General features: G+C 37.0%; 1 protein-coding gene across 1 annotated transcript in view; it reads left to right on the forward strand.

Annotated features, from left to right (window-relative positions):
• Positions 1-17,472, forward strand: part of LOC107289176 (neural cell adhesion molecule L1-like protein) — a gene marked incomplete at its 3' end in the record, with an annotated part of 47,878 nt that overhangs the window by 24,859 nt on the left and 5,547 nt on the right. The window contains exons 7-8 of the mRNA XM_015817875.1: positions 651-768; positions 3,399-3,580. Coding sequence (XP_015673361.1) covers positions 651-768; positions 3,399-3,580 — 300 coding nt within the window. The remainder of the gene's footprint in view (positions 1-650; positions 769-3,398; positions 3,581-17,472) is intronic.

Here is a 17,472-nt window from a genome sequence, read left to right on the forward strand (position 1 = left end):
TTCCAAAGCCTCTTCCTGCTTATAATTTCCATATTTCTTCCATGTTCCATGTTCATAGGAAAAAAACAATTTAATCTCTTTTTGGAAATGTTGTGAGGAACCATAATTAAGCTAGCTAATTGGAAAGATGAAGAATATAACTTTTCTTTAGGCCAGATGACACTGAGGGGTAGAGCCTCAGGAAGAGGAGGTCCTTCTCTCCCCCACTATCTCTAAACCCTGCAATTATCCAACATTTCTTCCTCCTCCTAACCTCCTTATCATAGGAGTCTACTTAAGGATGTTGCCATTTCTTCTCATTTTCAAAGCTTGTACCTTTAACTTGAAGCCCACAAATTTCACAATTAATTCTATTTCTACTATTCCTACAATGTCAAGAATATACTGCACTCATACATTTTATCCACAAATTACAATTAAGATACCACATTCTATTGTATAGTATTTTGTTTGCAAACTTTAGAAGCATATTCTAAAGCAGCTGAAAAAATCAACCCAGCAGGAAAGAATATCCTATTATGATATGTAGATAACATGTAGAACATATGTGAATGAATTAGCACTATTTTTATTGAACATTCTTGATAAAATCAGGAAGAGTTGAATTAATCTTCTTTCAAAAGTTCTGAAATTACTTTTCTCCCTTTTAGCAAATTTAATCAAAGAAAGAAAACCCAAGCTACTTGTCCCTGAATCTTCTGGTCCCAGTTCAGAAGTGACATTTATGAAAGGAATGGATCTTTTTCTGGAATGTATTGCTGAAGGACTGTGAGTATTCATATTTTAGAGCTTGACTTGAAAAATAACAGCAAAGAAAAAAAACCCCACAGCAATATAGTCCTCAACTTATAACAAATCTTTGACTTGTTCAAAATTATAACAGCACTGAAAAAAGTGAGGTATGGCCATTGTGATCAAACTGGTTGGCAGCTGATTCATATTTATGATGGTTCATAAATATGTGGGGTGATGTGATCACCTTTTGCAACCTTCTGACAAGCAAAGTCAATGGGGAAGCCATATTCACTTAACAATAATGTTACTAACTTAACAACTGCAGTGATTCACTTAACAACTGTGGCAAAAAGGTCATAAAATGGGGCAAAACTCACTTAACTATCTTCCTAAATTTTGGTCTCAATTGCAGTTGAGGACTACCTGTTAGTAACAAAGAAGCAAAAGTAATTTATGTATTTATTTATTTAAAAAAAGATACCTGAAGTTACAGAAAGATATTGTAAATATTTGGGCTTTGTCAGCCCTATTATATTTTTAGGAACTTGGAACTGATAGTAACCTGACCATTGGCATGTTGCCATCCCAACAGGTGGACACAAGAATAAGCTGACGTGATTCTGCTCTGTTTATGCCATGCACAGTGTTGGCAATAGCAAAGCCAGCTGGAAATGCTAAGTTAGCAGCCTGGCCTGAATGTCTCTCTTTCTTGTTATGAGAATTCACAGTTATTCTGCAAAACACAAAGTTCTTTTTATATTTAATCGTTTGGAGAATTTGTGCTGGCTAGGAAGACAAAGAATTGATTATTGCCCTTCCAGCAAAATCTTTAACCCCATTTATGATTATAAAGCCATTGTGGATTAGATGAAATAAGCTCAAGTTCTTAGTAGCATTCTAAACTATTTTTAATCTATAGTAGCCGATCGATAATGCTGTGTATATTTTTACTTATTTTGAAAAAAAAGACAATATAGCTTCCAGGAAATACAAATCCCATAGGTTTTTGCAACAAAACAGGCACATGGTTATATGGCTGGTGATTTGTCTTAGTGTGATAGACAAACTGAGTCAGTTTGCTTAGAAGAGCAAACATGTTACCATTATGTCACCAGCATGATTCAGAATTTAGATACATATTCATGAAGAGATCTTTAAAAAAATGGTCAAAAGTGCATTTTGCTGAACTGAACCCAGTTACCACATATACAACAGTTTCTTCCATTGTTTTTTTTCCCCTAATATAATAAAAGAATCAAAGTGTTTCAGCTATTTCCTCAGAGGAGAGCAAAGATAGCAGATTTTAATTATTTAAAATTCGGGCAAAATTATTCCAAATACAAAATGAACACTACAGTATAAATTAAATGAAGCCTCCAATTAACTGTAACTATGGATATTTGGTATCTCAGGCTTGTGATGACTTTGCTGTTCCTGAGATTGTGGAAAATATGAACCATATTTTGCTGGAGGACCTGCTTTAGCTAAGAGGAGGAGAGAAGGTTTGAAAATGTGTATATTACAATGAAAAGTTTGATAAAAATGGCACCTCAGATAATTTGTGGAGCTTAATTCCTTAACTTAAGCAGAGTTTGCAAATAAAAGAAAAAAGGAAAAGGAAAATCACAGTGGGAAAAAGGGAGAATATACTCTCTATATTTGGTATTTATTTGTTTGTTTATCAATTTTTAAAACCACCCATCTCCCTCACAGAGCCTTTGTATAACCTGCATTGTACTGTTCTCAAGAGAGCATTCCCCTCGGTTTTATCTTAATCCACAAAGAAAAAAGATAAAGAGGTTTTGCATTTTAGTACTCTTTTCTGCTTGCCTTTTTCTTTGTGGCAGCAATTTTCTCTTAAGTACAGTGGAAACTTTTGTTGAAATCATCACCAGTGACTTTCCGCATTTCTAATATGCTTCAGTTCTGGTAGTGACCTAAGATTATCCTTTTTTTAAAAAAGACTGTCATTTCTCAACTAAACCCAAGAGGGCGTAGTAATTTGTTCAAAAAATGCTGCAGCTAGCTCTGTGGCCCTCAACTCTATGGTTTGACAGTGCAGTAATATTCACATTTTCTGCTTTTAGCAAGCTAGCAGATTCCGAATCTTTGCATGCCTAAATACACGTATTGTTGCACACAGTTTATCTCTGATACCCCATGCTCTTCATGGCACAATAGGTGAACTGACTGTGTTCATTATGATTTGCTTGTAAATATATATATATATATATTGAAATAATGCATATTTTGAAATAATGATGTGTTGTTGACTTATAGGTGGCAAATATGGAATAAGAAATAAGTATGGGGAAGAATACTTTAATTGCAATTTTCCTGGGTTATTCCTAATCAGTGTTTAAGCTTCACTTCATGCCCAGTTCTTTGATGCACAAGACAAGAACACAGAGAATTTGTAAAACAAGCAATGATTTTACTTGTCTCCAAAACCATTGCAGCTTTTAAGGGATATGCCACAGCTTACTGTGATATATATAACATTTATTTATTTACTTAATGAAAAGATTTATATGGCCACTCAACATTATATATAAGCATTAGTTGGCATCTACATAAGGTAGAACTCTTGAATGGGGGGGGGGGGTAAAACCCATGTTATTTTTTAACATAAATATTTTCTTTCTTTTTTAAATTTATCCTAGCCCAACACCCCATTTAACATGGAGAAGGATTGACAGAGGCAGCATTTTCAGAGGAGTCACTGAGACTTTTGGAAAAGTTTTGAAAATAGAACAAGTTACTAGAGATGACGAAGGAACCTATGAATGTGTAGCCTCAAATGATTTAGGAGAAACAAAGCATGAGTTCAAAGTTGGTGTTGAAGGTAGGTTCAGTTATCCCAAAATGACTGTATTAGGAAAATTTTGTGTGTGTGTGTGTGTGTGTGTGTGTGTGTGTGTAAGCTTTTCAGATAGATATATTATTCTTATTCATATCCAAATCCCATCTGGTGCTGGTTTTGAACCTGGCAATCCAAACTCTAGGTAGTTTTCTTACCTAATAAATATTACTCTTGCTTTTCAAAATAACAACAACAACAACATTTATTTAAAAGCCTGATGGTCTAACATGAAATTACTTTTAACATGATTGTACACTATAACCATTTAAGACTGTTTTTGGTAATATACACAGTATACTTAATATTACAAAACAGTTTCTAATTGCTCATTTCTACTATTACATGAATAAAACCTTTTATTTATTTATTTTTACTCCTTATACAATTTCTGATAAAAAATACAATTCAATATAGGGTGTACATTCTATGGTTATTTCAGTTTATCTGCTATGTAAGATTTTTTATATATATAAATTATATAATTATGTTAAAAATTCGAATCCTGGGTAAAGCCATGCAGTAAAAAATAAATAAATGTGAACACCAGGATAATATCAAACTAAAAATCGTTTAATAAAATGCTGAGCTTTCGTCGGTCAACACTACTGCCATCATCAGAGCATAAGAGTAGGTCAATGGGAGTCCCCTTTTTATAATACTGGCCAGTTTTGCGCACGGCTCCTGGACCTGGTCATCGGTCCATCCAACATCCTTAATTGTTTAACTCCTAGGGGGCACGCATTGGCTGTTCCCTTGGTGTTTTTCAAGGCTGCTATTCCATTACCCACTTTTCTTCCTCCAATCCCTCCCCTCGTGCATGCACCGCTGTCTGTTGTCCCACCATTGATTACTAAAGCTGCTGTTCTCCCTTCCCCCCTTCTTTGGCCGGTCGCTTTCTTCGTGTGTGTCCAATTATCTGCTTCCACCCCATTGAGTCTCGGGCTTGCTGCTCTTTCCTCCCCCTGTTTCCTTTCGATTGTTTTCCTCATATATCTGTAGTCATCTGCCGTGTCTCCATTGGTTTTTGGAGTCGCTTTTCTCTCCTCCCCCCTTTTTTTAGTATTTGTTTTATTCATATGCCTCCAACCATCGCATTGTGCTAAACGCTCTAGTTCATTCCCTCTCTTCACCCCCATCCCGGATTGTATTCGTTCCTTCTCTACGGGGCTGTCAATGTGCTGTGTGTTTAACCCGGTCCTCCTGCTCCTTTGCCCTGTTGTTCCTGCGTGTGTGTGGGCGTTTCCAGAGTAGTTTGCCAAGCGTATTCGGATGTCTGTCCCGGGAGCTTCTGGCAGATACGTTCTTATATTCGCTCCTCTGCTGGGGGGGTTGTTTCACTCCGGGAGTGCTCCATGGCATCCAGGGGACCTCCTTCCTGCTGTTCACTCCGTTCCTCCTCTCTCTTATCCATTGTTCGTAATCCTCGCCTCCGCACCACCAAACCATCTGCAAACTGCCCATTGGACTCTGCTCCTCCATTTAGTAACTCTCTTGCTTTTTTTGCTTGTGTGCAAGCTCCCAAAGGGGAGTCCTCTGCCTTCGCAGGTACTCATTGCGGGGTTGTCAGTGAGTTGTGGCATTACTTTCACCCCATCCTCTCCTAACTCCGTGGGGTGAGTTGGATTGTATATGCCTAACACATTTTTGGGGTGCACTTTCTGTCCCCCTTTCTCTATTCCCCTTTCGGTATGCACTGTTAGTCTGTTGTTACTTTGGCAGATTGTTCTCTCTATTGCCATATTTCCCTGACCTTGTGACGGGTGAGTAAATTGCTTTCGTTGGAATTCATGGTGTTGTTTGTCCCATGTTCTCAATGTCTGATGTGCTGGGCAGAGTTCTACGTGGTGGTTTACAGAGTTCTCATCGGAGAGCCAAGCCTATTTAAGTAGGCAGCCTTCTTTGGTGGCATCCCTAGATAAGGTTTGTACATTAGCAAGATTGAACTTGTGACCAAAATTGGAAGGAAAGAGCAGCAAGCCCGAGACTCAATAGGGTGGAAGCAGATAATTGGACACACACGAAGAAAGCGACCAGCCAAAGAAGGGGGGAAGGGAGAACAGCAGCTTTAGTAATCAATGGTGGAGGAAGAAAAGTGGGTAATGGAATAGCAGCCTTGAAAAACACCAAGGGAACAGCCAATGCGTGTCCCCTAGGGACACTACTCTTATGCTCTGATGATGTCGGTAGTGTTGACCGACGAAAGCTCAGCATTTTATTAAACGATTTTTAGTTTGATATTATCCTGGTGTTCGCATTTATTTATTTTTTAATATATATATATATATATATATATATATATATATATATATATATATATATATATATATATATATATATATATATATATAAACTATTCTGAAAGCTAACAAATTAAAATCTTCTGAAATGGTTCCGTACATTGATCAGTATACATCAAATCAAATCTTAATTAAAGTCAAAGACCAGCATAATGATCAGTACAGTATATTTGATTCTCGGCTAAAATCAATCATTTTTTTCACACATATATCATTTCTATGGAACAAATCATGCACAGCTTATATGTTAAATTACTGCTGTCTCATCTGAAACAAATCATATTGGCTATGAAAGTTTTCTCCTCACATCAATTGTTTTGCACAAATATTTGTTGGGGAAAAACATATGTCCTCTCCCCATATGTTCTGATGTGCAGAATCAACATTTATGTCTATTCTCCACACAATACTTATTTTAAAGGATCATTGGAATCACAATTTTTCGAAGATACTTCAAAATAATTATTAAGTATCTATAGTTTCCTCAACTGCAATTGGAAGAGCGAGCCCTTATAAAATTTGTTGTGGATATGCAACACCATTACCAAGGAATTCCAAAGTCAATACAGCGACATGTGAATGAACATGCATAGATCTGCATTTTTTGCATAGTGAAATTGAAATAAATAACTCTAATGAAGAGCTCTTGTGCTAAAATCATTACAATTGTATTACTGATGCACAAAAACCTCACAAAATACATTGTATCTTTATTTTTGTGCTTCTCTTTTCCTGCGACAAATTGTACTGTACCAAAATTTTCTTGTACAGCTTTTTAACTATTCACTTTCCCCACCCCCTTTCCCCTATAAAGAAGAAAAATGCTCATGATAATGTCCAGGATTGTGGCTTGTATTGTAATGGAAGACATGTAACAATTTCAATACATTCATTTCACCAGAGAGCTTCATGAAACTTCCCATGAAATTTTTTTGGATCAGACATCAGGGAAAACCATGCCAGACAGGCTGTAGAATAAGAAAGAAATTAGGGGAACTAGGAAATACAAAACTGCTTGGGTTTTATATATAGGGAAAGAAAACTGTTAGGAAAGCCAGATAGATTTTGGAACAGTTTTGTCTTGCTTCATTGAATAGAATAATTTATGATAGTTTGTGATCTGTCGTGCTTTATTTTTAAATTTTTCATCTTCTTACTCTAGTTTTTTTTTTCCTGGTGATTCTTTTCTTATAAGATAAATTATTTAGAAAATGACCCAGACTCTATGTTTTATCTCCAAATAGTACAAAGAAAGTAATATAGAAGTATTATCTTAAATATATATTGTAGGATTTTCTGATTCTAAATCTTTCTTTCTTCAGAGACCAACACTGTTCACATATTAATCAAGTAGGCCTTGGCTTCCCTCAGAGTTACATTCAGTGTAATGGACTAATGGGGTAATAAGTGTCTGTTAGAGCCGAACATCTGTTAAACATGAATGGGGCTTTATGCATGCATATTTTACATAATTGTATATGTGCAAAATGATAAACTGGACATTTTTTTCATTTATTTATTAAACTTCTACATGGCCCATCTCACCTAAGTGACTGGGCTGTTATGCCTGTAGGGAGCTATACAGTGAATAGGCAATTGTCAGTCACATTCAAAATATATTATACAAGGTTCATTAAATGGAAATATTGCTATATAGCACTGAATAAGTCAATTACCAGGATAGATACATCATGCTAAGACACTTTGTTTAGGTTAGCACAATATGTCCAAACAAAGAAAAACTCATGGTTCAGTGTAATGTGTGAACCCAGTTAGAGACAGCATGCTAAAAATACAGGGCTTTTGGAGATAGGGAGTAGCAACAGATAAGGTAGCAGACGTAAAATGATTAAGCACCTGCACTTTGTCATTATTTTTTCCAGATTGTGAGGTTTATGGCTGGCCACTGAGGATTTTTACACACATTTGCAGCCATTATGCATCTGGCATTTTGTGCAAATTTGCCATAATAATTAGAGATACATCTTAGTTTTTCTTGACATAATCAACTGTTTGACCTAAGAAAAATGAGCAAAACATTAAAATATGTATGTTTCTTATTTGGTAATGATGTATAGCCTTGTCCTCTTACTTTCTCAGTACTAGAGGGAATTTATGGATAAAAAACGCTTTTCAAGTAATGTTCTTCTTATTTAAAAAGACCAATAAAATTACTTATGCTTTTTCATTGGACTTTATAGAGTATGTATGTGTGTGTGTATTTGTGTTGGGCAGGCATGTATGTGCCCAAGAAAATTAAAGATGCTGCATAGGGTATGAAAATATCTCTATAATTCAAATTGCTGACTACTAGATATAATTCCAGATGGCTTAAAATATCTCTACAATAGCTGTCTATTTTAACAATCTGGAAGAAGTGCATGAAAACATACTGAAAACGTAAAGTGTTCAAACTAAATGCAAGAGCTGCAAAATTTACCAATTGGCTAAGGAAATCAGTGTAATTAAGCGGCATAGAATTATGGTTCCAAATTCAGTCAAAAACCATTGCTCTATTAAGTAGGATACAGCAGATGTATGTACATCTGCATTTCCTTAATGCCAACATAGAGCAATATCATGAGCAATAAAATCTGCTAAACCAGCTCAGTGGGATTGACAAGATTTCTACTTATTCTCAGAACTTTTCTAAGCAACCTCTTTCCTTCCAACCCCTCCAATGTCCAACTCCTTTCCATTTCTTACAATTGTGGACTGCAAAATTGTCAGTACCATTAATCAGAGGTGACATCTCCATCCCTTTCCCTCATAACCTAAGATCTAGTGCTCATTTGGTGGAAGTATTTCACTTTGTCGACTTTATAGGCTATAATTGATTCCATTGGACCTCAGTCAAATTATAACCAAGTTCGAATATTCTTGCTATTCTATTCTAAGGATATAGCCCTAGGTAAAATATAAGTCAGTCCAGATACAACTGACTGCATAGGTATTCACTGTTCTTTTTACTCTGTACTGCTTTTTTTTTATAGTAGGAAGAGGAAAATGTCTAAACTGGAAAATAGGAATTTGTAGGAATGTAAACAGGAAATTTCAATTGGAAATTTATCTAATTCATTGTATGTATCCTGGAAACAGAAAGCAATTCCTTCAATACTTTCCTAATTTTTGCAATGCAAATGGATGTATTTAAGGAACAACATGGACTAAATAAACCTCACATCAGGGCAAAAATGAAAATAAACTTGAAATTTGACAGATAATGTCCTTCTCTGGGATTTGCTTCCTCTTGCACAGGAAGAGGAAGAGAATAATTTGAAGACATAAAATGCTGGACTATGCTTTCAGATAAGGATTGATGACAAGAATATTTACTTTCTATCACTTAGATTCTTATTTAAAAACTAAGACATACTGGGGTACCTGGGAAAAGCTGCCTTACTGTTTTCAGGGGACAAATGTGTGTATTACTAGTAAGGCTGTGCTTTTTCTATCAAAGGCCATTTCAAAGAGGAATGAATATTTAGGTCAGAATAGGGTTAACTATAGGACTGATGAGTTACTATGAATATGTTCTATTGTTTTCTTTGCATTTAGTGGTATATTTCTACTAGCTTTCTACAGGTAATCCTTAACTTACAACAGTTCATTTAATTCATTCAAAGTTTCTATGGCACTGAAAAAAATGACTTAACTGGTACAAAGTGTGAATACTGATAACGCCGTAGGGGTCCCAGTGCACTAAATGTAACCCTACGAACTGTTGACCAAGTTTAAATACTACCAACGTCACAGGGTCCCAGTCCACTACTGAAAAACACTGAAAGACTGTTCGTTTAAGTTACCCTTTCGGTCAAAGTGAATTGTTGGCACAATGATTAAATTGTTGACGAGTGACTCACTTAACAAATGTGGCAAGAAAAATAAAATGGGCCCAACTCACTTAACAAATTTCTCACTTGGCAACATATATGTTGGGCTCAATTGTAGTCATAAGTCAAGAACTACCTGTACTTTTGATATGGCCAAATGACTAATCAATAAAGTTTCTATTGTATTTTACCATTTTCAGTTTCCCTACAATTTTTGCTAACACTACTTAAACTATAATCTTTAAAGATAAGCGTGGACTTTTAACTGAGGGTATAAGGATTATTTTCTACACTTCATTCTTTGGAAGCTAAGAAATATTGTTTTAGAAAGTGAAAATGATTGGAAGGTTATAATAAGGAAGGGAAGGAAGGTAAAGGGGAAATGGGGAAAGGATCTTTCTCACTTCTATTGCTAATTAAATTTCCAAAGGATTACCAAACTTTAACCATTATATGTATCCTAGTTGGAGGAAAGCAGTCAAGGTAAAAGAATTTAAAAGGGAAAATGCCTTCTGGGGAAAATTTTGCCCTATCTATCTAATGTTGTGAATCTGTAGCTGATCACTCTTTGTCTGTGTATTTGGAATGTGTGTGTGTGTGTGTGTGTGTGTGTGTCTGTGCATGCATGTTTCAATGGGTACTACAGTTCTAAATTAGAATAGCCCACATATTAGGAAACAGAAAGTAGAAAAGAATTTTTGACACTCATTAGTACTTTTCATTCTGAATTATTCCAAAGTAATTGTGCATCTTCAAAGAATCAGACTGAGAGCATAGCCAGATGGCTGCACTGAATTGCTACCTAGCAGTCCTTGAACTAGCAAGAAATAAAATTTTCTGCCCTGATTGTTGAGCCCTATTCTGCTGGGGGGAAAAAAATGAAGCTGCTGACACAAGCTGTCCTTGCTATTTTAACATGAGGAAAGTTGAAGAAAGCAACCCCTCCCAATTTCATTTGTCTTTCCAATACTCAATACCTCCCAGCAGGAAAGCAGCCACTAACTGCACCTTCTAATGGAGGTGGGATGGACAAGGTTAGTTAGATGTTCGGAATGGTGTGTTTTGCCACCTTAAAATTGTCAGACTAACAACATATCAGCTTTTTCTAATCATGTGCCTAATGCTTTCCTGAAACTCATTATCAAACTAGAAACTAAGAGTTTAAAGGCATAGAAATGGTGTACAGAATAAAGTAGGTGGAACAATTGATAATGAGCTACCTCAGTCCATGATCAGTGCTGCAAAAGAATGAAAATTCCCACGGCAAATCCAATAATCTGCAAACACCCAAAGATCCAAAATAGAACAATCAAAATGCTAACAAATGCAATCATATAAAATTGCTTATTGGCGAAAGCATGAAAAACTATAATGCAATATGGGATCTACCTCGATGCCCGGAGCTGCTGAATTAGATGCCATCTATCTTGTACTGGTGTGTCCAGTTTTCCTAAATGTTGAACCTTAAATACAGTTGTATTGCATCTTGGAGTATAGGGCCCAATTTTTATGTCTATCAAGCTTCCAACCTGAAAGTTCTCTTCTGAAGTGTTGGCAGTCCTCCCGATTTTGCATCAGGAGGAAATATGATCAGCACTCCTTCTATCTCCTTATCTATGTCATTTATAGAAATGTTGAAAAGCAGTGGACCAGGACAGAGGACTAGGAGAACCCTCTGCATTCTTCCCTCTATCTAGACATAGATCTGTTAAGAATCAAGTTGAACCAGAACCTGGTAAAGTTGCTCAACCAATTGAGAGACAGGACCAACCATCCCACATTATTCCATTGTATCAGCAAGGAGGCTATGATGAATAGAGTACATTCATAGAAGTTCAAATATTCACAAAATTCCCTTGGTCTATTAATCTAGTCTCTTTGTTGAAAAAGAAAAAAAAAAGATGTAAGTTTGTCTGGCATGACTATTTTTAACAATCCCATGCAGGCCTCTGACTTTGTTCCTTACAAATCCACTGTTTAATTATCTTTTACAGGATTTTTCCAAGTGGTGATATCAAGCTGGTTGATCAGTAGTTTCCTGGGTTTTAGTTTTTAACAAATGGGATAATGTTAACTGTTCTCAATATTTTGATAGATCCCTTGCCTTCCTGAAGTTCTCAAAGGTTATAGTCAGTGGTTCTGAGATAATATCTGCTTGTTCCTTTAGCACTTTGAGATAATTAAATATCTATAATTAATTAATTATAATTAAATATTAAATAAACATAATCAAAGCACCTAGATATTTTCTCACCATTTCCTTACCTATTTTGGCCTGCATTTCTCTTCAGCCCCCCCGCCCCCCCGTGTGATTTCTGACAATTGGGCGATTTTTTTTTCCATTTTGTAATCACATTATCATTAGTGTGACAGCTAAGTGCTTAAGATGTCAATCAATTTGTTCTGTGCTGTAGAGTTTTTCAAAGTTCTTTGTTGCTAATTTTACAGCCAGAAAAAAAACCCTCGCACTTTTAAATATAAGCAATCAAATTAAAGATGCATTTTAGCTTTCCCCTGCTTTACGGTATTAAATCAGTCAGTTAATAATGTGAATGGAATATATAAAAAGAATGAGATGAGTAACAGGTGAGCAGACATATCCAGTAACTTTCAAGAAAAATTCTTTGCTGTGCTTTTCTCTTCTGACTTTATCTGAGCATATAATTTATCAGTATAAAACTGAGAAGGATAAGCTTGACCACTATCACTGCCTTCTTTGGGAAAATCCCTCCAAATTAGATTTATCTTTGCTCCGAGTCTATACTGAGTTTCAGAAACTGTGCTATTTTTTATTATTTTTTTGTAAAGAGAGCCCTGATGGAAGAGGATATCTGTAGCTCAGGGTTGAACTGTGAAATCCTTGATGCTCTCTGAGTTTGGAGTTTTCTTGCAGAGGCTTCATTATGCAGTTAGACAATGTCATCAGTGCTAAAAGGTCTCTGTTTACCTCTGAATGCTACTCATATAAAAACAGAGAGCAAACCCCATTCCCTTCTACCACAGATGAATAATTGGGTAATGCAGGGGGGGTAGGCAACCTTGGGTCTTTTATGACTCGTGGACTTCAACTCCCAGAATTCCTGAGCCAGCATGGCTCAGTTTGGAAACCTCTCCCTGTCCCCTCAGCATGGCTGGTTCAGGAATTCTGGGAGTTGAAGTCCACGAGTCATAAAAGAGCCAAGGTTGCCTATCCCTGGGGTAATGGAACACGTGCAAGAAAACAACCAAGCTTAGACTCCACAACTGTAGCCCCTTCCTAATTTTGATCATTTGTGGACATGGTAAAAATTACACTGCAAGCAGAAATGTTCTAAAGAAGCTATGTCTGTAAATTAAGAGCTCTTTTCCTCAACTGGGATGTGGTGCTCCCTCTTTATCACTGCTTAGTACCCATATTTCTGTACAATCCTGATTTTTTAAAACTTTGTTAAGCTATATTCTATTTCACAAGGTTACTTTTGTATCTTTATAAATACAGAATTGCTATCTAGTTCACCTGAAGAGGAAACTTCATTCATTCCATCATCCAGTCATCTAGTGACACCCTATATTTTTTACCTTTTTTTGTTAAAGTGTGCACTTAACATGTCTGACGTCTTCATCCTGAAAATGAAACAGCCACACAGTGATTTCTAAAGCAATTATTTCCAAAATCAATTTGAACTGTCAGTTCAGCCTCTCTTACTATCATGTGGAAAATCTGAAAAGCTAAAATAGTAGAGGGACAGATCGCCATGCCTGTTATATTGGTTACTGTTGTTCTAAAATATTTCTTCTATTAAAATAGACAACTTTGTATCCTGTATCTTTTGTGGGCTTTGTGAAGTGATACAAGACAAATTTAATGTGAATTGTTTAGTTCATACACCAATAAGACCAGAGATTTAGAACAAAGTGGACTTTGAATTGCTTCTTGAAATATATTTTATTTAAGCCATTTTAAAATGGTTATAAAGAAAAAAACAATATTAAACTATTCCAAAGCACAAATACGCTGGTGAGCTTCCTGAGATAATTAATAATTAGCCAAATATAAAAAAGAGAATGCTCTGTCCTACTATTTATAGTATGACATACTATCCTACTATGCTATCTACATACTATCTAGGGGTGTCAAACTGCCAGCCCGTGGGCCGGATGCGTCATGCCGAAACTGCACCCACCCCATTGCCGGCAATGGAAAAAAAGTTGCGGTACATCGCGACACATCACGTGATGTTGCGAGTTTGACACCCCTGATCTAGGAATTCTGAAAGTAGAGATAAAGGATGCCAACTCATAAGATTCTAATTCTATACCTGCAGGAGATCTTTGATCTAAAAAGTGTTCCAAATAATATTTCTTTAACAAATTATTTATGCAAGAGAACTGAAACTCACCTTAGATTACTTACTTTATTGATGGCAATACTCTTCTGGAATTTCTAATCATCCATCCTAAAAATTATATTTGCTCTTCTACTAAAGAAACCTGCTGGGTTTGCATGTTCTTTGTAGATAATGTCTTCTATTCTATTGCTTTTTGGTAATGTTTCTAATTCTATGAAATTTTCTCTAAAACATTGCCACCCAAAGTGATAGTGGAATTGGACAGCCTATAAATTTAATAAATAGACAGCTATACTGGATTATTCTTTTACTTTATCGCATAGTCAGCTAGAGGCTTAGACTGGATTTGGTATTTTTATCAATCTATTGCTTCCTAAGGACCTGGGATAGGCAAATGTTGTTGTCTGTGGGTGTTAAAGGTACCACAACAGAAAGTAAACCGTTCCAAGTAAAGTTGCCTTTTGCAGTTGGTAGATGATGATTTTGTCAAGATTGATCAACGGTGTTCAAGTGAAGCTCCAGGAGTTTTGGGATTGTACCTAAGGCACCTATTACTGTAGGTGCTATCTTAACTTTGCTTTCTTTTGCCATAGTCATTCTACTTCTATTTGCCGGTCTTTGTATTTTGTGACCCACCCACCCCAGTCCTTTCTGTTCTGTTCTGGTGTCTCCAGGTTCTGCCACATCTACTATCTAGATTTTTTTTTTGTGAAGTCTGGGGTGTTATGCACTAGATGTGTCTCTGCTTGAATGCTAATTATTATTATGTGTGGGTAATCTACAGCTAGATTTATAGTATAGGACTGGTGGAAACTTAATAATTCAAGAACCAAAAAATTATTAAGATAGTGTCTTAAGAATATAGGCAATTCCAAGTAGGATGGTGAAATTTACTGGAATGTTAATTCAAAAATCTCCTGTATTGTGTGGATATTGAAAATAGGTATCACTCCCTGGCAAACTATAGTAATCAGTTCACCACAAGGGATTAACCGCAAAAGTAATCCAGATCAAATCTAAGCATTGGCGCCAGCAGTACAGAAGGAATCAAACTAGAAATATAGTCAGCATTTAATCAGGCATCAAAATGATTAGGCAGATCAAACAATCTGGAGCAGCAAAGACACAATGTTGTAATCATATACAACAATTTGCCAAGTAAGCTGTGTTTCTGTTTTCAGTCTGGATGGCAAAACTCCAACCAAGATATACCAGCGTATGATTGACTCACATCTGACACTCATGATTCTCAAGACTGTTGGCTTTATTGTCTTGCAGTTCTGCCTTATTTGGCTAACTGTGCTTCCACACCATAGCACCACTATTCTTATAAGGCTTATAATTTGGGTTTAGACTCCACTGATAGAGGAAAAAAGTTTTACTATATCAGAGCTTGGTGGCAGGTGGGATGTGTCCTCAGTGGGCTTTCAGGTGTGGTTCCAGCCCTACCTGGATTAGGGCAGGCTATATGCAGTATCACCATCTCCTATTATCTCTGCTCACCTCACCAATTCCAGCAGGGAGGATATGCTCCAGGCACCTTCCATTATTAAATGACATTTTGTTGCACCCCAAAGTCGTGCACCTTCCCTGTGGAATAGTATCCTCTTAGAGACCTTGGTGGCCCCAAATCTTTAATGTTAGCCATTAAAGATCTAGACGTTCCTCCAGGGATCTGAGCAGGGTGGCTAGGCAAACTCTGATGTTGTTCTGCTCTTTTTTGGGGTGTGTCAAGTTGTGTTTGTGTCCTATTGTGGTTGTAGTTAAATTGTTGTATTTAACCCTTGTATACTGTTCAGAGTTACTTCTGTAGGATAGGCAATCCTTCTTATTTGTTTGTTTGTTTTGTTTGACTGTATCAGTGGTGGGATTCAAATATTTGAACAACTCTTTCTCTGTGTGGATGCTGCTTCCGGAAGTCCGTTCTGGGGCTGGGCAACAAAAAATTATCTACCAGTTCTGCCGAAGTGGTGCGAACTGGCTGAATCCCATCACTGGTCTATATCCCACCTTTGTTATATTCATAAATAATTCAAGGTGATGAATATACCTAATATTCCTTCCTCTTCCTGTTTCCCCACAAAAACCTTGGGAGATGAGGTGGGTTGAGAGAGAGAGTGTGATTGGTGCCAAGTCACTCATCTGGCTTTCATGACTAAAGTGGAACTAGAACTCACAGTTTCTAATCTGGTGCCTTAACCACTAATAAGTGACAGACTAATAGAAAGAATAGGTCTCATGTTAAACTCTTATAGAAAGTCCTACTTTTACTAACCAGAAAGGTGGCAATCATAGCTATAACAATAACTGAGAGACTGAAATTTTCTTTTTCGGTTCCTGGCTATGATCTTGATTATTATATACACTTGTAATCTCAAAGGACTGTTGGAGGCTGACTTTCTCTTTTCCTTTTCCAGTATACATAGAAATCTTAGAAAAGTACAAAAAAAAATCATCAATAAATTGTAGTCATGGTGTAATTAGTGAAATCCTGAAGAGGGGATTTTTTGAGGGGGAGGATAACGAATAGCCTGAAAAAGGAGGAATAACTTGGTGAACTTGGTCTTTCAAATCTGGTTGTTGTTTTTTTTTCAATTGCATGAGTGCCATCTGCTGGTTAAGGGAAGTATAGCCACACACTTCTTTTGTTTTTCTCTGCTTCTCTTTTACTCTGACAAATTCAGCTATGCTAAATATTGCTTCTGCAGTTTTTGAAATATTTATTTATTTATTTATTTATTGTATTTTTACCCCGCCCTTCTCCTTGCGGACTCAGGGCGGCTAACAGCCTAATAAAAACAAATACAAAAATACAAAAAATATTATCATTAAAAACATAATTAAAAGGAAATATTAATTTGGCCTTTGTTATTTTAAAAATTATTTTAAAACCCAGCTAAAAATTACCCCTTAGGCCAGTCCTGCTAGCTGAAATAACCATGTCCTAAGGGCGCGGCGGAAGGAAGGGAGATCCGGGATCACCCTGATCTCTGGGGGTAGTTCGTTCCATAGGGTGGGAGCTCCCACCGAGAAGGCCCTCCCCCTGGGGGTCGCCAGCCGGCACTGTCTGGCTGACAGCACCCTGAGGAGACCCACTCTGTGGGAGCGTACCGGCCGATGGGAGGTAATCTGAGGCAGAAGGCGGTCTCGGAGATATCCAGGTCCGATGCCATGGAGCGCTTTGAAGGCGATAATCAACACCTTGAAGCGCACCCGCAAAGCCACCGGTAGCCAGTGCAGCTCGCGCAGTAACGGCGTTACATGGGAGCGACGAGTCCCTCCCAACACCGCCCGCGCGGCTGCATTCTGGACTAACTGGAGCCTCCGAGTGCTCCTCAAGGGGAGCCCCATGTAGAGAGCATTGCAGTAGTCCAGGCGGGAGGTGACAAGGGCATGGGTGACTGTGCGCAAGGCGT

The sequence above is a fragment of the Protobothrops mucrosquamatus genome, unplaced genomic scaffold, assembly GCF_001527695.2.
Source record: "Protobothrops mucrosquamatus isolate PMUCROS unplaced genomic scaffold, P.Mucros_1.0 scaffold650, whole genome shotgun sequence".
Lineage (NCBI taxonomy): Eukaryota > Metazoa > Chordata > Lepidosauria > Squamata > Viperidae > Protobothrops > Protobothrops mucrosquamatus.